This window comes from Lithobates pipiens, unplaced genomic scaffold, assembly GCF_037356315.1.
Source record: "Lithobates pipiens isolate NorthernLeopardFrog02 unplaced genomic scaffold, aLitPip1_a1.2 Scaffold_18, whole genome shotgun sequence".
Taxonomy (NCBI): Eukaryota; Metazoa; Chordata; class Amphibia; order Anura; family Ranidae; genus Lithobates; species Lithobates pipiens.
The window spans coordinates 473,526,041-473,548,944 of record NW_027507758.1 but is presented as its reverse complement, the minus strand read 5'-3'; the positions used below and the strand labels follow the sequence as shown (position 1 = coordinate 473,548,944).

Genomic DNA, 22,904 nt, shown 5'->3' with positions numbered 1-22,904 from the left:
GCTTTGATTATTTTCATGAATATCTGGTTGATAATATGTGGTTGATATGCTTGTTTACCACGTATGCACTAATTTTGCTATGTCATGTTTTTTAATGTACTGAATAAAACATGTGTTTTTACATTGACTCATATTTTTGCCATGCTAGACCTACCTCGTTTAAAGTACCAAACCCTCTTTTTCTTGCATATAGATTCAGGGAAGGAGATGTGTAATGTCACACACCTCATGTAAAGTTCCAAACCCCTCTTTTTGAAATACATCAAAGGAACCTTTTCCCAAATCGTGTGGAGTCACATTATTGTGGATGGACACCATTGAAAACAATGTGATTGAGTGCAGCAGTGGACTTTGGCACAATAACAGATGAGATATTGAAAATGCATTGCTGGAGTGCAGAGGAGCATGAGTTTATCATGTTTATGACATGTTTATCCAGACTATCATGTTCCACAGCTAACACATTTTCCAAGTCTGTAAGCAAATCCATTTCCACTATGGGGGGGGGGGGGGCAGTAGGTTTCAGAACAGGTTTTTTTCAACCTGTGCCTTCAAAATACCCTCAAGATAGATTGGCTAGTGAGCATCTGTCAAGGCCATTGACTGAGCCAAAGCAAGAATGTTCACCTGAAGACACTGTTGTCTTAAGTCTATGCCCAGTTTAAAAAGACCATGTTGCCAGACCAGTCATTTAAAAAACAATATTCCCAGTTGGTGACAGGGTCTCTTTAACACAGGATCAGTGACATTGATTCAATTCTTTCCTATGCATTTGTTAGACTGTCAAGCATATTTATTGTTTTATAGTACCATGTTTACTGCCCTAATTATAGTACACAGAAGATTTCAGCTTCCTGAAATAAGCAGAAGGGAAATGCCATGTACAGCAGCTCAAATATTTACATGGCACGTTTATGAGGTTTATGCAGAAGTGCTGATAACGTTTGATCTTCAATCATTGTCGGTCACTGTACGTACTGACAAGGCATCATTACGAGCTCGTGAGAACAAAGTTGAAGGTACGTTCTCTGTCTCCCTCCCGCTTGCCTTTGTTTTTTCTCTTCTCTTCAACTTTATTGTTTACTTCTCAGACTTCCATTACTTTTTTCTTCTATCTGTGTTTTGCATCTTCTCTTCTGTCTTAAGCTGGTCTTAAGCTGGTCATAAAAAAGATTTTGTCTGGTTCCTGATTTAACCGGCCAAAATTCGCTTTGTGGATGGCCCTAATGGCCCCCTTTCCACCCCACATATTTCAATAAAAAATTTAAAGGTGCCAGGTGAAATATTTTCATCCAAATTGCACTTGCATCCAATCAGATGCAGGCATTGTTTGACAGCTGGTGTTAAGCCTCGTACACATGATCAGCTTTTCCGACAGGAAATGTGTGATGACAGGCTGTTGGCGGAAAATCCGACCACGTGTATGCTCCATCAGACAATTGTCTTATTTTCTATGGACAAATGTGTGTTGTCCGATTTTCTGAGCATGTGTACACAAGTCGGTCGGACAAAAGTCCAAAGTACAAACACGCATGCTCTAAAGCAAGGACAAGCCGGAAGCGGTCCGTCTTGTAAACTAGCATTCGTAATGGAGAATTAACATTTGTGATGTGGCAAATTATGAAATCTCCAAATGCAGCGCACATTCTCTTCTTCTTTAACAGGATAATAATGAAGCTGCTTTGCTGGTGATACTGATGGAGTTATTGCAAACAAATTTTCAAAGGCTTTTTTTTCTAGTGATATGAAGAATAATATTATTATGCTATTTGTTTTATTTGGGCAAGTTACCACAAGACCATTATCCCATAGTTTTTAAGATCAAAGATACAACTATGTTGGTGTCCCTTGTTAATTTTACAATGTATTTTTTAAAATGTAACTGCCTACTCCCAAACTGTAATTTAAAGTAAAAAACATAGCCAAGTATTATTCTCCAGTTTTTTTTTTATCATTCATTAAAAAAAAGAAAACAAATAAAATTAGACATGCCATCTGCCAATGGAACTTAATCAAAAAGTGCATTCTATGCATCCAAAAATATACCAAATCAAATTATTGTTCAATCCAAAAAATTATGTCAAAGCAATAACTCCAAGGCCAATAATAAATAACATGTTATCTCCTCCAATTCCGCAACATGTCTGGTTGACGAATGGCCGTTCAGAAACAAACTGAAAAGCGCAAACTGAAAAGCGGGAATCAACACTCACCAAACTTCTACTAACACAAAATTAGCAGAAGGAGCCCAAAGGGTGTCGCTAAAGAGCTGAAAAACAATGTAGTATGTCACTACGTTCCTATTTGTTGGCTAACAATTTTGTGGCCGTGTGTATGCAAGGCAAGTTTGGGCCAACACCCTTCAGACAAAAGTACAAGGTTTTGTTGGCCAACAAACCGATCGTGGGTACGAGGCTTTAGAATTTAGCATGGATGGATGAACCTGATAAAAGTATGTATGGCCAACTTTACATCTTCTGCAGTGTCTTTCTGTTTATTAATTTATAATCGCTATTGGAACTGCATGAAGCACAATACCAATATCGGAGGCAGGGACAGAGCAGTATATCAATCCATAACAGGGACCTTAATGACAAGAACATCAGGTGTTATTTTAATGGAAGCTGCAGATTTAAAAAGATTTATACTTACCGGTATTTTTATATTTAATCTTATTTTATCATTTTAAAAAAGTCAGAGCAAATTCAGACAAATACAAAAAGAGGTTCTCGAATAATGTAAAAGGATTTGGGAATAAACCCATGACCTAACATACCCGAAAAAAGCCATATTATATCTGAATATCTATGTGTAAATGGTAGCGTATGCAAGCACCCTATGATAGACATATAGATCCCTAAATCTCATGAAAAATGTAATAAACGATTGAAGAATTTACCATAACTAAGCTTTTGTTGTCAAAAACATAACCAAAAATATACCAAAAAAAGGCCAAAAATGAAAAATAAGTGCTTTCCACCCTACCTTAAAGACAATGGATCTAAACTCCAGGAAGCCCAGATCGCAACATGTTTATCCAGACTATGTTCCACAGCTAGCAAATTTTCGAAGTCTGTAGGCGAATCCTTTTCCAATACCCATTCAGCAATCGTAGGCACCACTGAGGATTTCCAATGTCTAGGGATTATAAGCCACTGTCAAAAAGTGGCAAAGTATATACCATTTTACAGTTCTCATTGAACTTGGCAGTATAGGCAGTAAGGTAATCGGAGGATCATCTGAGGATCATTAGGGATAAAAGTCCCTGTCCCTATACATTAAAGTTGTGAAACAGAGGCCCAGAAATTCTCGATCAGGGGGCACTCGGCCCATATATGAAGGATAGTACCCTCCTGACTCCCACGCCGCCACCACAAACTGGATAAGGAGGGATAATGATGATGTAAAGTAGCTGGGCACCTATACCATCAGGCCATCAGAACAATCATTATTTCCCAATCATTTGTCCCCAAGGGGGAACTAGGAAGGGAACTGTTGACTTAAAGGACTGAAACAAAGCAGGGTAGTATCGTTTTAGTCCAAAGACCTATGTGATAATGCACTCCTATGGGGAATGGTGGATTGTCAAATAGAGGCATCATAGGGCCAGTATAGGCAGAGATATAGAGACGCAATATCAGGATGTCAATAGGCACAGTTTCTGTTTAGCAAGTACTGGGAGGGTGCCAGTGGTGGAATCAAAGCAAGAGCTTGTAGGTCAAATGTTTAAGAGGAACCCACAATTTCCCCTGGCGATAGTGGAACCAGTCTAGAATCTTATTTAGGATTAGGGATGAGCCAAACACCCCTTGGTTCGGTTCGCACCAGAACCCGCGAATGGACCGAAAATTTGCGCAAACTTTAGAACCCCATTAAATTCTATGGGACTCAAAATTTGAAATCAAAAATGCTAATTGTAAAGGCTAATATGCAATTTATTGTCCTAAAAAGGGTTTGGAGACCCGGCTCCTGCCCCAGGGGACATAGATCAATGCAAATATTTGATCTGTTTTTTCAGGAGTACTGATTTTAATGACGCTTAAAGTGGTTGTAAACCCTTACAACACACTTTGACCTACAGGTAAGCCTAGATTAAGGCTTACCTGTAGGTCTAAGAAATATCTCCAAACCTATACGGTTTAGGAGATATTTGCCCGAAGACAGGCACCGCTGTCTACGGCGTATGCACCGTAGACAGCAGCGCACAGGCGCACTGAGCGCGGCATCTTCAACGACGGCGATGCCGCGCGTGTCGGCTCCCGTGCGCATGCGCCGGAGTGACGTCATCGTGGCTTCGCCGTATGACAGCGGCGGAGCTGTGATACCCCACCGAGAAGATGGATGCGCCAGACTACAGGCTCCTGGCTCCTGTGTCAGGTAAGTGACACATAATGGACTACTATGCGATGCATAGTAGTCCATTATGCTTTGCCTTTGCAGGGAATGAAAGAGGAAGTAAACCCATCAGGTTTACTAATTTTAATGACGCTTAAAGTGGTTGTAAACCCTTACAACACACTTTGATCTACATGTAAGCCTAGATTAAGGCTTACCTGTAGGTCCAAGAAATATCTCCTAAACCTATACGGTTTAGGAGATATTTGCCCGAAGACAGGCACCGCTGTCTATGGCGCATGCGCCGTAGACAGCGGCGCACAGGCGCACTGAGCACGGCATCTTCAACGACGGCGATGCCGCGCGCGTCGGCTCCCGTGCGCATGCGCCGGAGTGACGTCATCGCGGCTTCGCCGAATGACAGCAGCGGAGCTGCGAGACCCCACCGAGAAGATGGATGCGCCAGACTACAGGGGACATCGGTGACTTCGCTGGCTCCTGTGTCAGGTAAGTGACACATAATGGACTACTATGCGATCCATTATGCTTTGCCTTTGCAGGGAATGAAAGAGGAAGTAAACCCATCAGGGTTTACTTCCTCTTTAAAGTGAAAAAAAGTGAAATGTTCCTTTAAATATCGTGCCTGGGGGGTGTCTATAGTATGCCTGTGAAGTGGCACGTGTTTCCCGTTTTTAGAACAGTCCCTGCACAAAATGACATTTCTAATGGAAAAAAAAGTCATTTAAAACTGCTTGCGGTTTTAATATAATGTCTGGTTCCGGCAATATGGATGAAAATTATTGAGAAAAATGGCATGGGTAGCCCCTCCTGCCCATTACCAGCCCCTTTGAGTCTTGTACGGATATTAAGGGGAACCTTGTACCCAAATAAAAACAAAAGGAAAGGCGTAGGGTCCCCAGGCCCTATATACTCAGAACAGCAGTATACAGGCGGTGCAAACAAGACAAGGACTGTGTAGGTTTGTTGTGTTAAGTAGAATCTGTTTGTAATTTTGAATGGTACATTTTTAAAGTGTAGAGCCAGTCAAAAAATCTAGTTTTAAGCTTTTTGGAAAACATAGGGAAGGGTTATCACCCCTGTATAATTTCTTTTTGCCGTCCATCTTTTTTCATCTCACTTCCTGTTGTCTCCTTCCATTTGCAAGTAGGAGACGTTTGTAAGTTGGGTGTTTGAAAGTAGGGGCCTGCCCTATATGCTCTGCAGAAATTTGGGCCTAAGATGTTGGTGTTGCCACAACAATGTAAGCCCTCAAAGTGACTCTTGGTGGGCGCTGGAGCACCCTGCTGTGAACTATTATATCAAGAATTGTAATTGCAAGCCATTGTTGAACAGTGGTAGAAAAATTGGGCCTTTGGTGGTTGTGGTGGTGGTGGAGGTGGTGCTGGTGCCACAACACTGTAAGTCCTCACAGTTAATCTTGGTGGGCGCTGGAACGGGCCCTGCTGTGAAATATTATATCAAGAATTGTAATTACATGCACCTGTTAAACAGGGGCTGAAAAATCGGGCCTTATGCACTGGTGCTGGTGCCACAACACTGCAACCACTCAAATATTGTACTTGAGCGCAGCAACGAACCCTCCTGTAAAATATTGCATCAAAAATGTAAATTACATGCCCCTGTTAAACAGGGGCTGAAACATTGGGCCTTAGCCACCCTGGTGGTGGCGCCCAGAACCAAAAATGTTCTTCTAAGCTATCAGCAAGATCATTGAGGAGGAAGAGGTCAGAGTCAGTCAGCATAACAGGATAGTCACTCAGCATCAGCATAGGCAGTCTTGAAGGGATGTGACATTTAAAAAAAATGATTCTGTTACATCAGCTTCAGGTGCTTGGTAGCTTTTGGTGATCCAAGACTGATTAATCTTTATGAAGGGCAGTCGATCAACCGAAATGTAGATCTATGGGCTTCCGCGCTCTATGAAAAAATGGGGAAAAGGTGGATGACAAAAAGAAGCAGCAATCACTGTATGAGTTGACTCTCAATGTATAGACTAGAAATAAAGTGGGGGTGTGTGCGCTTAACTTTTAAAACCAAAAATATGAAAGAGGAAAAAGAACACCCTAAATATCAACCAGGTGTAAATATACACAAAATTTGTGAACCAACACAAATAATTAAATATAAATGAAAAAGTGACTTAGGCCGCGTACACACGGGCGGATTGTCTGCCCAACTAAGTTCGGCAGACAATCCGACAGACAGTCCGTTCAAAATTTGCATGAACGGACTTGACCACACACGATGAGCAGACAGTCCGCTGAAAGCGTGCGTGATGACGTGTACAGCATGTACGACGGGACTAGAAAAACGACGTCCTATACACTGCAATGCAACCTTCGGCCGTGTAAACCCTTTCTGAGCATGCGCCATACTTAGTCCGTCCAACTTGCCTACACACGAGCGGACTGTCCGCTGAAACTAAGTTTGGACGGACAAAACCAAGTTTGAACGGACTGTCTTATGGAAATTCCGTAAGACTTTGTTCGTCAGACTGTCCGCTGAAAAAGTCCGCTGAAGCCCACACACGAGCGGATTGTCCGCTGAAACACTGTTCAGCGGACTAAGTTGGACAGACAATCCGCCTGTGTGTACGCGGCCTTAGTGCATAATTTAAATGAAATTTTGCTGCATGCAAGAAAAACGCATAAATCTGTGTAAAATTGACATAAATAATTCAAATAACAATCAAATGGCATAAATAATTCAAATAAAAATCAAATAGCAGCAAATGAGTGAATTGTATAAAAAAATAGCAGCAAATGGTGAAATATAATGTGATATAAACCATATAGGTGGATCACAGTGACATCAGTGCATCAAACTAAAGTGTCCCATATAGGATGCAAACATGCAACTCGAATAATCACACAAAAAATTATTTTAAAGTGCAGTGTGCAAAGAGAGACGATCCTCTGGTGATGATCCGTGCCAGTGGTGCTAGCGCTAGGTAATTACCTCCCCGCTGCAAGATTAGCAGCGAAAAAAAATCACACAGGGCAACCAGGTAACAGAGGATGATCCAGAGGATGGCTGTACTGCAGACTCTTGGAAATGACACAAATGCCTCCAATTTCTCCGTTAATGGTAGATGATCAGCAGGCTCAAAGGGATAAATCAAAGAAACCCGCCATGGTGTAATAATTTCAACACAAAGTTTTATTAAATAAAATATCTACTCACAGGGAAAATGTAAACAATACACAGTAAGACGCATCAGTCAGACAGCCACCCTCTCCACCGCTCCTTCTGTGACTGACCGAAGCCTCAGCAACACGTTGTCCAGGACCAGGAATTTGTAACCTCCCAGTCTCTGGGAACGCATTGAACAGACCTTTCTGCAAAGGCCCCTGGAGATGTCTCATCCTCTGCTCCCTCTGCAATGGCAAGATAAGGTCTGCAACCTTACCCTTGTACTGTGGATCAAGGAGAGTGGCCAGCCAGTAATGATCCTTCTCCTGGATCCGAAGAAAACAAGGATCCTTCCGCAGGCTTTGCAGGATCAGGGAGGCCATGTATCGTAAGTTAGCTGAGGCATTCGGTCCAGAGTCCTCTGGGTCACTAAGGACAACATGATCCGCAGCCACCTCCTTCCAGCCACGTACAAGTCCATGGGTTTATTGGGACTGTAAATCATCCCTAAAAGACTGCTGATGAGTGCCAGGATCCACCTCCATGCTGACACAATCCTCCTCCTCCTCTTCCTGTGTGATCGGCAGAACAGCGGGAACACTGTCTAGATAAAGGGGGCCTTGAGAGGCAAGGAAGTCCTCCTCTTCCTGCCTCTGTTCTGCCTCAAGTGCCCTGTCCATTATTCCATGCAGCGTGTGCTCCAACAGGTGGACAAGAGGTACAGTGACGTATGCACTGTCACTGCTCACCAACCTCGTGGCCTCTTCAAATGGTGACAGGACAGTGCATGCCTCCCTGATCATGGCCCACTGGTGTGGGGAAAAAAAATTAGATTCCCTGACCGTGTCTTGTAGCTGGTGGAACATGACTGCCAGATTGCCGTCCTTCTTGGGCATCCCCTCTATCTGGGGTCACGCTATTGCCTTCCTCTAGCTGGGTATCATCATCAGAACCTTCAAAATGCTGGGCATCCTTCTGGAGCATGTACCCAACACTGTTCTCAAACAGTTCGGGGGACTCCTCAGGAAGACATGGTGGGTCTAGCGAAGGAGTGACTGATGCCATTGAGACGAGGGAAGAGGCGGCACTGGCAGCTTCTTTGCCAGTACCCCAAGCCTGGGTGAGAGAGGATGTAGAGGATGGGGAGGGCTTGGTCATCCACTCTACCAAGTCTTCGGCATGTTGCGGCTCGACACGTCCATTTGCCCAAAATAAGGACAAGCGTGTCCCATGGCCACGTGCTGATGACGATGCACCGCGTTCACGACCAGCACTGTTGCCTCTAGACACAGAGCCTGCTTGCCCTCTTTTATTGGCTCGTGACAGCAATTGGGGTAGCTTTAGGTGCCCACTGAGCATATGACACAGTACACCGACTGTAATTACTGCAGATGCCTGTGGTATAGGATCAGCAGGACACCAGTAATTGGGGTAGCTTTAGGTGCACACCATGCAGATGACACAGTACACTGACTGTAATTACTGCAGCTGCCTGCCTGTTGCATGGGATCTGAAGAACATGAGCAATTGGGGTAGGTTCAGGTGTACGCTGTGCAGGGGGCACAATACACTGACTGTAACTGCTGCAACTGCCTGTCTTATAGGACCAGAAGAACACCAGCAATCGGGGTAGCTTCAGGTGTACACTGTGCAGGTGGCACAATACACCGACTGTAACTGCTGCAGCTGCCTGTGGTATAGGACTAGAATAACACCAGCAATTGGGGTAGCTTCAGGTGTACACTGTGCAGGGGGCACAATACACCGACTGTAATTGCACTAGGTTCAAAAGAAATGAAGACACTGTCTCTGCCTATCTGTCTCTATGAGCCGCCGCAGCACACTACGCAAGGCCTCCGTGCAGGCAGCCTTATATAGTGTGGGGCCTGTACTAAACCCCCTGAGCTATAATTGGCTACAGGTATCCTGCCTATGGCCAATTATGGCTCTCCTTGCTGCCGGCGCTGTGATTGGCCAAGCAAGCGGGTCATAGTGCATGCTTGGCCAATCATCAGCCAGCAGTGCACTGCGATGCTGCAGTGCATCGTGGGCCGTGAGCACCACTCAAATATGGCGCGAACAGCCCATAAATTTCTGGTTTCGCCGAATAGGCGAACACGCAGCTCATCCCTATTTAGGATGGATAATATATACTGTTTTCAAAATATGATTAACTTGTAAAGATTATATGGGATTAGTGATTGGGATAAATATACTTTAGTTTACCTTATCACTATATTTAAACTTTTTCTGTAGAATTTTCTTTAGAGCTACCAACAAGTATGTTGTACCTGTTTGGATAAAGAGTGTCATTATTCAAGGATAACCGTGAACCAAAAACCTGTAAGAACTTTGGAAGAACATGAGTGCTGAAATGAGTCCCCTTTTTTTGGGCACATACAGTTGTAACACCTGAGATGTTGGTTATCTATTTACCCACCACAACCTCATCTGTTATATTTTACCATAAAATTAGGTAGTGTGTCAGCATTAGTGTATGTTGTGCGAATATCATGGAACTAATATATAAAATTTTCCTGGGTCTTTGCTTTTAGAATCAACCATTTTTGAACTAATCTTCAAGACAAAAATATTTTTTTTAATGTGTGCACAAAATGCTAAAATGACTAGCAGTAAAAAGGTTACATTTGATTGACAGCTACTCTAAGTGTTGTTTTTTTAACATCAGGTTTTTGTGAAATACAGCAAGGAATCTACATTGTGTACATGAAAAGAGCTCTCTTTCATTACAAGGATCACCCTAGTAACGGCAAAAGTCTGGGTGTTGGAGTGGAGCACTGTAGTAATGCCAGTATGGAAAACAGAAGTTTTGAGCAGGTAAGCTACCTATTCTACTACATATAGGGACCTAGGAAGAAAAAAAAAAGTGCTAGTTATTGTGATATGTGTAGAGTTACTGTACATATTTGGAAACGTTCCTTATACTAAAAAAAAGTCAAAGACTGATAAAAAATGCTTTTATAAACTAAAATGTCTGGCTGCAATGACTAACACTATCAATCTTCCCATTGGTCCTTAACAAATTTCCTAAAATAACGATTGTATTTTTACTTTTTTTACTGTTATTTTTACTTTGTAAAGAGCATAGGAGTAGCCCAGATGTCCACATTAATATAAGTCAAGTGTCCCACTGTTTTCTAAAGCAGAACTCCAACCAAAAACAAAAATCAATAGTCCATTAAAAGATAAAGAAAGCAACCCTTGCTGCAATAGTAATTTTTGATCCAGAGCTGATCCTCACAGTACTTTTTGTCCATCACTAGATACCCTCAGTCTGATAGCCAACCTTTTTAAACCCATGGCCAAGCCCAGGCCCTATTGGACCTACCACCGACCTGTGACTGCAGAGTGAAAGGAGAAGCAATGCAGTTATGAGCTCATCTCTTGGCCTACTCTCCTCCAATCAGAATGCTGCTTGTTAGAACTAAGGCCCCATGCACACGAGACGCCGGTGCAAACTCTGATGAACGCAGGTTTTTAAACTGGCGTTTAGAAATGCCCGTTTTGCTGCGATTGCATGCCACGTTTAGTGCTGTTTTAACGTATTTGCGTCTAGAAGTGTTTAGTTAATAATACTGATCTTATGATTTTGTGAGACCAGAATGCCACATCATTTGACACATCACCTGCCACAAGTTGTGGATTGTTCACTTGCCACGTCACCTGCTACAAGTTGTGGATTTACAAAAAAAAGGGCAAAACACTGCGCTACTTAGATGAAACTAGCAGCTAACACCCAAACATACAAAGTTATAATAAATGTGAAAAAAATATAAATGTAGCGCTAAAAAATAAACTCGAAAAACCCTAAAAGTAAATTTTAAGTGAGTATGAGTCACCCGTACTCAAAAAGGGGAAGCTTTGCACTGGTTATAAAACAAGTGTAAATGACATTATGTGCAAGGTGTAATCACTGGTGCTATATAAATACAGCAGTGCATAGATAATGTAATAACAGTGGGATCACATGACGTGAATCCTGAAGGGTAAACTATTAACAGTTCATCAATCTGTTCATCAATCTGAAAGTCCACTTGTATGGAAAAAGAGTGACCAATCTTCTCATGTAGACCTTGAATCAAGGTAACAAGGAGACAAACCACGACAATTTATTTGTCTGTAGAAGTATCTGAGGATGCGACAATCTGAAGATATAAGATGGATACTCTTACCAGAACAGTTGGACCCGCATGCCCTACAACAATGGGTCTAAAGAGCTTGTAATCCCAAAGGATTGTACTCCAACTTCTGATGGGAAGGGTCACGGTACAAGTAATGCTGCCTGACACGTTTCGACACAAGCGGTCATCAACATCACAAGTTGTGGATTGTCCACTTGCCACATCACCTGCCACACCACCTGTCACGTCACTTGCCACTTCACCTGCCACGTCAATTCCAATTATACTTCTGCCACGTCACCTGCCACAAGTTGTGGATTGTCCACTTGCCACGTCACTTGCCACGTCAATTCAAATTATACTTCTGCCACGCTACTTGCCACGTCACCTGCCATGTCACTTGCCACAAGTTGTGGATTGTCCACTTGCCATGTCACTTGCCACATCCCCTGCCACAAGTTGTGAATTGTCTACTGCCATGTCACTTGCCATGTCACCTGCCACATCACTTGCCATGTCACCTGCTACGTCACCTGCCACAAGTTGTAGATTGTCCACTTGCCACGTCACCTGCCACATCACCTGCCACAAGTTGTGGATTGTCCACTTTACCTGCCACATCATTTGCCACAAGTTGTGGATTGTCCAATTGCCACGTCACCTGCCACAAGTTGTGTATTGTCCACTTGCCATGTCTTTTGACATGTCACCTGCCCCAAGTTGAGGATTGTCCACTTGCCACGTCACCTGCCATGTCATTTGCCACGTCACCTGACACAAGTTGTGGATTGTCCACTTGCCACGTCACTTGCCACCTGCCATGTCACTTGCCACCTGCCATGTCACTTGCCACAAGTTGTGGATTGTCCACTTGCAATTGCAATTGTTTCAAATATTTTTTTATGGTTTTTCCTCATTTGCCATCATTTTTGAGATTTCTAATGTAAAAAAAAATAGGGCACCTTATAAACGAAAACGCGGCAAAATGCAGTTTGCCATGTTTGGTGTCTGAAACATGTAAAACTTTTGCGTCTGAACCCTTTTTTTGCTTCTGGAAAAACGAGGTTAAACACAACTGCCTAAAAATGTCAAAAAACTAGACTGTGTACATGGACACATAGGATAACATTGAGTTCAGGGGCAGTTGAAAAAAGTGTCCATCTGCCTCTGAACACGCGTTTAACAGCGCTTCGTGTGCATGAGGCCTTAAATTACCTTTTGTGCTGCTAATTTCTTTCATATTACACCTCTACTGTAGAGCAACTGCAAGAGGCTTATACCAAGTCAAGTTCAGAGATACACTGCTTGCATTAAAAAAAAAAAATCCATTTAATGTTGCATTGATGGTTCCAGTACACCTGTCAAAGAATTTTGTAGTCTGTCATTGCTAGCCTTTCCTTTTGCACATATTAGTTGCCTGGCTATCATTAGATGCGTATCTGAACAAGGAGATATGTTAGCTGCCTGGCTGTACTTTGTGGCCAATGTGTGTATATCACAAGACTGGCTTACAGTAATACCAATCCATTGGTAGCAAAACAGTAAACATACCTTAGAACTATTTACTAGTGCAACATTTTTGGCAGCTCTGCATAGAAACCAATCAGCTTCCAGGTTTTATTATCAAAGCATAATTGAACAGGGTAAAGTTAGAAGCTGATTGGCTACCATTAACAGCTGCACCAGATTCTGAGTGCACCAGTTTTAGTAAATCTCCCCCTGTATGTCTATCTGAAGTGCATATTAAAGAGATATGGTCACCTTGCATGTGCAGGGCAAAATGACAGTGTCTCTACAAAGCAGCACCCCCCCCCCCCCCCCATATTCCTTCGTCCTCCACGGCTGTCCACAATTTTTTTTCTAAATTGTACACTGCCTGCAAAGCGTGCAGCATACAGTGTACATTCTTGGCATCTATGAGATGCCAAGAGTTTAGCTAAGCCCCAGGATAATGTACCGTATATACTCGAGTATAAGCCGAGATTTTCAGCCTCTTTTTTGAGGCTGAAAGTGCCCCCTCGGCTTATACTCGAGTCGCCGCTGTCTGACTGCTCGATCAGCGTATCGAGCAGACAGACGGCGGACATTAAAATTCAAAAGCCGCGCCTCCTTCTCCGCCTCCGCCTGTGATAGGCGGAACACTGAATTTCCCAGCAGTCAGTGTTCCGCCTATCACGGACATCCGCTCATTCTCATACTACGGACGACGATGAGAGGATGTCCGTGATAGGCGGAACACAGGCTGCTGGGAAATTGAGTGTTCCGCCTATCACAGGCGGAGGCGGAGGCGCGGCTTTTGAATTGTAGAATGGCCGCCGAGAAGAGCGGCGATCCATCGGCACGACACGGGACGGAGGAGGCACGGGACGGAGGAGGCACGGGACGGAGGAGGCTCGGGACGGAGGAGGCTCGGGACACAGGTAGGCTGGACACACACACAAGGCTGCACGGACACACACACAGGGATGGATGGATGGACACACACACACACACACAGGGATGGATGGATGGATGGATGGATACACACACACACACACACACACACACACAGGGATGGATGGATGGATGGATGGATACACACACACACACACACACACACACACACACACACAGGGATGGATGGATGGATGGATGGATACACACACACACACACACACACACACACACACACACAGGGATGGATGGATGGATGGATGGATACACACACACACACACACACACACACACACACACACAGGGATGGATGGATGGATACACACACACACACACACACACACACACACACACAGGGATGGATGGATGGATGGACACGCACACAGGGATGGATGGACGGACACACACACAGGGATGGATGGATGGATGGACACACACACAGGGATGGATGGACGGACACACACACAGGGATGGACGGACGGACACACAGGGATGGACAGCCATGTCTCACCCTCGGCTTATACACGAGTCAATAAGTTTTCCAGTTTTTTGGGGGTAAATTGGGGGCCTCGGCTTATATTCGGGTCGGCCTATACTCGAGTATATACGGTAATCTCAATGCTCAAGAGTCAGATCATCAGTACTGCCCAATGGCCAAAAAAAAACAGAAGCTGGTTCAGCAGAGGAATCCAAGAGCATGACATCAGTGGTGATGGAGCAGCAATAGAGAATATGGACCTGTCACCCGACAAACTAATGCCGTGTACACACGACCAGACTTTGGCAGCAAAGTTCTGTGGGAATGAGTCCGTCTGACAATTTGATCGTGTGTGGACTTCATCTGACCTTTTCTGTCGAAAAATCTGATGGACTTTAGAAATAGAACATGTTTCAAATCTTTCCGCCAGAACCAGTTCCTATCGAGAAAACCGCTCGACTGTATGCAGGTCCGACAGACCAACAACGACGCAAGGGCAGCTATTGACTACTGGCTATTTAACTTCCTTTTTCTAGTCCCATCATACGTCATCGCATTAAATGATCGTACTTTGGAGTGATCATGTGTAGGCAAGTCCATTTCAGCGGAACTCCGTCTAAAAAGTCCGTCAGAGTTTATTCCAACGGAAAGTCCGGTTGTGTGTACGCGAGTTTGGTTTGTTATAAAGTTAATGTATTCCATGGATACCTGCACGTTGTGGCTAGCACTCCTGATGACTGCTAAGATGGGAGTTCCATTTACTTTGTAGGGATTTCCTGTATTTTCCTGCTATGTCTTTAGATAAGGTAGTAAAGGGAAAGGTTTAACAAAAGTTACAGACTTTAACCATTCCCAATGCAATAATCTAAAACTAAAAAAAAAAAAAAAATAATAGATTTCACATACATTTACTGTTGTATAATATATAGTTAAAGAAGAACTCTGGGCAAAATTTTTATTTTCCTATGCAGTGGGCTATGCCTGCACTGCATGAGTTAACTGCTTGTTTTTGTCTAGGGGATTGCAGAATGGAGATATACTTACCAAATCCGCCGATCCGGAGAACGCAAGCCTGCTCCTGCACCCCCCCCCCCCCCCACACACACACACTATTGATCATTTAAATGGACTGTTACTGACGTCATAGCTCCCATAGACTGGCTCTGGACGTAAGAACAGCAGGAACAGTCCACTGCTGGGTGTGGGGGAGCATGGTTTTTTGGAGGATCAAAGGATTGCGCAAGTATAGCCTTTCAGTGCACTCCTAGACTAAACAAGCAGTTAACCAGGGCCGTCTTTACTATTGATTGGGCCCTGGGCAAAAAACATTCTTGCCCCCCCCCCCCATGCAAATTGTCTCTCCACCCCAACATTCGAAAAAACAAAATACACACGTAAACTTATTTATTGAATTGTATTGTATCTGTACTGTCTCCCCTCATGTTTTAAAGCACTGCACAACCTGTTGGCGCCATACAAATCCTGTATAATAATAATAATGATGGGGGGGGAGAGATGGAGAAGTCCAGGATGATGGGTGGGGGAGGGGGGGGGGAGGGGGGGGGGAGATAGCGGAGTCCAGGATGATGGGGGGATATGGGAGTCCAGGATGATTGGTGGGGGAGAGATTGGGGAGTTCAAGATGATGGGGGGGAGGGGGGAGATAGGAGTCCAGGATGACACACAGGGATTGGGGGTGTGTACTTTGAGGTGTTTGTATCATACAGATCACAGAAAAAAATCAGCACAAAGGGGCAGTACTTGTATATCCCCCCCCCCCCCAAAGTAACCATCTATTGGTCACCTCTGCACATCACTTTGCTTACCTCTGCTCCCTCATCCACAGCTCACCTCTGTACACCCCTCCACTCACAGCTCACCTCTGTACACCCCTCCACCCACAGCTCACCTCTGTACACCCCTCCACCCACAGCTCACCTCTGTACACCCCTCCACTCACAGCTCACCTCTCTACCCCCTCCACCAACAGCTCATCTGTGTACCCCCTCCACCCACAGCTCACCTGTGTACCCCCTCCACACACAGCTCACCTCTGTACCCCCCCTCCACCCACAGCTCACCTCTGTACACCCCTCCACCCACAGCTCACCTCTGTACACCCCTCCACCCACAGCTCACCTCTGTACACCCCTCCACCCACAGCTCACCTCTGTACACCCCTCCACCCACAGCTCACCTCTGTACACCCCTCCACCCACAGCTCACCTCTGTACACCCCTCCACCCACAGCTCACCTCTGTACACCCCTCCACCCACAGCTCACCTCTGTACACCCCTCCACCCACAGCTCACCTCTGTACACCCCTCCACCCACAGCTCACCTCTGTACACCCCTCCACCCACAGCTCACCTCTGTACACCCCTCCACCCACAGCTCACCTCTGTACACCCCTCCACCCACAGCTCACCTCTGTACACTCCTCCACCCACAGCTCACCTCTGTACACCCCTCCACCCACAGCTCACCTCTGTACACCCCTCCACCCACAGCTCACCTCTGTACCCCCCTCCACCCACAGCTCACCTCTGTACACCCCTCTACTCACAGCTCACCTCTGTACACCCCTCCACTCACAGTTCACCTCTGTACACCCCTCCACTCACAGCTCACCTCTGTACACCCCTCCACTCACAGCTCACCTGTGTTCCACCTCCACCCACAGCTCACCTGTGTTCCCCCTCCACCCACAGCTCACCTCTGTACCCCCCTTCACCCACAGCTCACCTCTGTACCCCCCTTCACCCACAGCTCACCTCTGTACCCCCCTTCACCCACAGCTCACCTCAGTACCCCCCTTCACCCACAGCTCACCTCTGTACCCCCCTCCACTCACAGCTCACCTCTGTACACCCCTCAACCCACATCTCACCTCTGTACCCCCCTCCACCCACAGCTCCCATCTGTACCCCCCTCCACCCACAACTCACCTCTGTACCCCTCTCCACGCACAGCTCACCTCTGTGTTCCACGTTCACGTCTGTACCCCTCCATTCACAGCTCACTTCTGTATTCCCTGTCTACCTCTGCCCCCCCATCCAAAGCTCATCTCTGTACCCCTCTATCCACAGCTCACTTCTGTATCTCCTGTCTACCTCTGCCCCCCATATCTTTCCGTCCAGCTTTGTACCCCCCATTCACCTCTGTGTTCACCTCTGTACCCTACCTTCACCTCTGTACCCCCCATGTCCACCTCTGTACTCCCCATCCACCTCTATAACTTTCCGTCCACGTCTGTACCCCCCATGTCTACCTTTATATCCCCCATTCATGTTCACCTCTGCCCTCCCTCATCCACAGCTCCCTTTTGTATCCCCATCCACCTCTGTATCTCCCCCATCCATGTTCATCTCTATATCCTTCCGTCCACCTCTGTACATCCTCATGTCCACCTTTGTACCCCCCTCCACCTCTGGGTTCATCTCTGTAACCCCCCTCCAACTCTGTATCCCCCCATTTTCACCTCTGTACCCCCCATGTCCACCTGTGTTCACCTCTGTACTCCTCATGTCCACCTCTGTACCCCTCCAACTTTTTACCCCTCCTCCACCTCTGTGTACACCTCTGTACTCCCCCCCCCCTCCACCTCTGTTCCCCCCGCAAACATATATAAATTGTACAAGACAGAATATTCTTATCGTTTTGATTACAATATACACTTTAGTTGAAAGGGTAAAAGTTTTCGCTTCAGATCCATTGACACTAGCCTGGCACCTGATTGAAATCGTCAGTAAAGTTGGGTCCACTAACGGCATGATTGTCGAACGATCTTTCAGAAAGTGACCAGTTTCGGCCGAAATTCTGTGCGTGTATGGCCAGCATTAGTCCATAGGGTTCAATGTTGAGTTGGCCCACCCTTTGCAGCTATAACAGCTTCAACTCTTCTGGAAAGGCTGTCCACAAGGTTTAGGAGTGTGTCTATGGGAATGTTTGCCCATTCTTCCAGAAGTGAATTTGTGAGGTCAGGCACTGATGTGGACGAGAAGGCCTGACTCGCAGTCTTCACTGTAATTCATTCCAAAGGTGTTCTATCAGGTTGAAGTCAGCACTCTGTGCAGGCTCTCATCCATGTCTTTATGGACCTTGCTTTGTGCACTGATCCAAAATCATTTGGTGAAGTGGAGATTTTGTTGTGGGGTTATTTTTCAGGGGTTGAGTTTGGTCCCTTAGTTCCAGTGAAGGGAACTCTTAAGGTGTCAGCATACCAAGACATTTTGGACAATTTCATGCTCCCAAATTTGGGGGAACAGTTTGGAGATGGCCCCTTCCTGTCCCAACATGACTGCGCACCAGTGCACAAAGCAAGGTCCATAAAGACATGTATGATCGAGTTTGGGGTGGAGGAACTTGACTGGCCTGCACCTGGTCCTGATCTTAACCCGACAGAACACCTTTGGAATTAATTAGAGCGGAGACTGCCAGACAGGTAGGGTTGCCACTTCCTCCCTTTAAACTCAAACACACATTAATTACACAGGTTCTGAACCCTACAGACTAAGACTGGGATGCCATTAACGTTCATGTGCTTGCAAAGGCAGGCTTCCCAATAAATTTGGCAATATAGTGTATAACATAAAGGTCCTTATGCCTCATCCCAGATACACTATTGTTTTCTAGATGTCTTTACCACTGCTAAGGTCCAGTTTATATATATGTATATGTATATATATGTATGTGTATCTGAGAAGTGTTTATACAATATTATATTATTATTCACGATTTATATAGCACCGACAGTTTACGCAATGCTTTACAATGTATAGGGGGAGGACAACACAATTGCAGTACAATACAAAAGGTACAGGAGGGCCCTGCTTGTAGAGCTTACATTCTAAAGGGAGGGGTGGTGGCACAAAAGGTAATAGCTGCAGAGAATGATTTGATGGGGGTGGCTCGGGGACAGTTAGGTGGGTGTGGGATAAACTTCCCTGAATAAATGAGTTTTCAGGGATCTCTTAAAGGTGGACAGGGTAGGGGCTGATCAGACAGACTGGAGCAGGGAGTTCCAGAGGATGGGAGAGGCTCTAGAGAAGTCTTGAAGGCGAGCATGAGAGGAGGTAACAAGGGAAAGCAGGAGGTTCTGGGAGGAGCTGAGGGGACGATTTGTGCAATATCTGCAGATGAGGTTGGTATACAATATAATAAAGACAATTGTAAAAGATGGTTTCATTAAAATGGTAGAACTAAAAATAGTAATTTCTTTAAATAATGATTGAATTTTTCCTTTTTTTTTACTGTACTTTTTACTTTGTTATGTTGTATTGTACAATGAACCGACTTAGCATAAACAGATGTGACTAGCAATACTTTATTTTTTTCCAGGGTATTCAAAATAAGGAAAACTCCAGTGACATCCATCCATCTGTACAACTGTTCCAATTAGTTTTTTACATCCCAACATTTATCTTTGGTTTCATCTTTAACATGTTAGCCTTATGGATACTGTTCTTCAGGATTAAGAAATGGATAGAAGCAACAACCTATATGACAACTCTGATCATCTTTGACTCCTTGCTGTTAGTAACGCTGCCATTTAAAATAAAAGCATATAGGATGGGGCAGAGCTGGAGCCTTGGATTTGGTGTGTGCACATTCCTGGAGTGTCTCTACTTTGTCAATATGTATGGTAGCATTTTGATATCAGTTAGTATCTGTATGGATCGTTACATGGCTGTACAATTTCCCTTTCGTTCTAAACGCTTCAGATCCCCTAAGAAAGCAACTATTGTCTGTGCTTTTCTCTGCATTTTGGTATGGGGAACATCAATTGGTTTTCTTGTTAATTTAAGAGATGCTAAAGAATCACATTGTTTCTATGGGTTTTCTATTCGCACTTGGAGCAACGGGACCATGGTCACTTTACTGGAGGCAGTGTTTCTCATTTGTGCTGTCCTAATAATTGTCTGTACGACTCATATCATTCTCACAATTAAAAAGAAAAGACAAGCTAGCTTGCACAATGCAAAGGCAAACAAGGTTCTCATAGCCAACCTGATCACCTTCGTGCTCTCATTTGCACCTTTTCATGTGTCTTTATTATTGTACTATCTAGCGAAAAATTATATTATCTTAGAAAATTACAAAGGGCAATTGCGAATATTCCTCCAGTTAAGCCTCTCTTTTTCTAACATCAATTGTTTTCTGGATGGTGTATGCTATTATTGTATTCTCAGAGAGTTTGAGAAATCCATCAAGGAAATACCAATGACTAGCTAAGCAAGGAAATTAACAATTCACTGAACTGTTCACCATTTTCAACAAAATAAAATAGCTAAAGTACAAAATTGGTTACTTTTTTAAATTATTTCTAATCCTGGTAACAAAAATACTAATTACTTTTTTTTTTCTTTTTTTTTTATTATTTGAGTGTACATTGTTCACATCTTCATAAATGTATAAACCAAAACTTTAGTCACACATGTGTTAGCAGTATAAATAAAAAATAAACCCCTGTTTAGTGCCTTGTTGGACCATCTTTTTTTGTCTCCCTGACAAAACATCCTGTTCAATGCCATGCTGGGCCATATTGAGCCCCAAGAAAAACCCGGTTCAGTGCCATGCTGGACCACCTTTGACCATTAAAACAAACCCTTAATGCCATGCTTGACCACCACCTCTCACCATCACATAAATCACTGTTCAGTGCCACATTAGACCACCCTTGACAAAAAAATATCCTGATTAGTGCTATACTGAACCTAATTTGGTTGTGACAAAAAAAAAACATTCAATGCCATGTTGTACCACCTTTAACTCTGGCCCTGTCACATGTTGTGACTCCATAAGGTTTCTGCAGTGTTTCTGTGTTACATCAGTGATTTATGCAATTACCGTATTTATCGGTGTATATAACGCGCACATTCATTTTAAGAGGGAAGTTTCAGGAAAAAAAACCTCAAATTTTAAATAAGGAAATTTGAAGCAAAATTAGGGTCAGTGCCCACCTGCAGCCTCACCATTGCCATAAATGCAGCCTGATCAATGCCCATCTGCAGCCTCACAAGTGCCATCAATGCAGCCTCATCAGTCCACATAAATGCAGCCTCACCATTGCCAACAATGCAGCAGCCTGACCATTGCCACCAACGCGGCAGCCTCACCATTGCCACCAACGCAGCAGCCTCACCATTGCCACCAACGCGGCAGCCTCACCATTGCCACCAATGCGGCAGCCTCACCATTGCCACCAACGCGGCAGCCTCACCATTGCCATCAATGCGGCAGCCTCACCATTGCCATCAGTGCAGCCTAGAGGGGACAGGGAGGGGGCGGGACGAACGCTGACAGATTACATACAGTGAGAATCCCCTAAAAAGAATAGCCCAGGAGACAGGACTTCCTATTACAGAGGCCACCAAGTAAACAGGAGATTCTCACCCCCCCCCCCCCCCCCTTCCCTTCCGAGGCAGCTAAAATTGAAATATTGGAGTATAACACTCACATGCTATTTGCACCCGATTTTCATGGTGAAAAAGTGAGTGTTATATGCCAATAAATACAGTACTTACTAATCTGATGGATCAATGTTGCCTTTCATGAACACTGTGTTCAAGTTCATCTAAGGCCTGATTCACACTAGTGCGATGTGATTTTGATCCAATTTACAATGCGATTTTGTAGTGCAAATGCAGTGTGACTAACAGTGGGCATTTTTTTTTTGTCCTTTTTTATGCTATTACTAAATTGGTTGTTAAAGCGGGAGTCCGCCGTTTTTTGTTATTTTTTTTAAAAGCCAGCAGCTACAAATACTGCAGCTGCTGACTTTTAAAATAATGACAAGTACCCGCCCAGCGCGCCCGCGATGTCGGCACCCGAAGCCGATCTCTCGATCGTCTCTTGGGTGCTGCTGCCGCCATCTTGGGTATGGGAATCAGGAAGTGGAGCCTTGTGGCTTCATTTCCCGGTTCCCTACTGCACATGCGCGAGTCGCGCAATAAGGATGGTCCCGGCTGTCTCTGAGTTCCATGTGTTTCCCAGCAGGCAGCGGGGGACCTTCGGAAAGGGGCGTAGCTTCTGCAGAATCTACGCTGGAAGTGGGTGCAGATACCTGTACTGTACAGGTACCTGCACCCCCTCCCCCCTGAAAGGTGCCAATTGTGGCGCCGGAGGGGGGAGGGTTCCAATGAGCGGAAGCTCCACTTTAGGGTGGAGCTCCGCTTTAAGGAGTTGGCACCCACCAGCAAGCTAACAACCAGTGGATCATCCATGCGCCCAGGTGACCTGACAAAGTCCCCCCCCCCCCCCCCCCCCCGAAACAAAACATGTTTTTTATCATCTTGCCCGACCACCCCATCTTTACAGAGAGCTCAAGTTTTTCATCATGCTTCATACAGCCGACTGTGTA

At 44.8% G+C, this 22,904-nt stretch overlaps 1 protein-coding gene across 1 annotated transcript; it reads left to right on the top strand.

Moving 5' to 3' along the window:
- Positions 1–915: 915 nt before the first annotated feature.
- LOC143990213 (G-protein coupled receptor 55-like) lies at positions 916–21,013 on the top strand. The gene is made up of 3 exons (XM_077490320.1): positions 916–1,019; positions 10,178–10,326; positions 19,883–21,013. The coding sequence occupies exons 2-3, from the start codon at positions 10,216–10,218 to the stop codon at positions 20,774–20,776; spliced, it is 1,005 nt and encodes a 334-aa protein (XP_077346446.1). The 5' UTR covers positions 916–1,019; positions 10,178–10,215; the 3' UTR covers positions 20,777–21,013.
- Positions 21,014–22,904: the final 1,891 nt, after the last annotated feature.

What these genes read in the sequence shown, in the direction of transcription:
- LOC143990213 (XM_077490320.1), top strand. Translation starts at nt 10,216, where the DNA reads ATGAAAAGAGCTCTCTTTCATTACAAGGATCACCCTAGTAACGGCAAA. An exon ending in AAAACAGAAGTTTTGAGCAG is followed by an intron (nt 10,327 to 19,882) that starts GTAAGCTACCTA and finishes ATTTTTTTCCAG; the next exon opens with GGTATTCAAAATAAGGAAAA.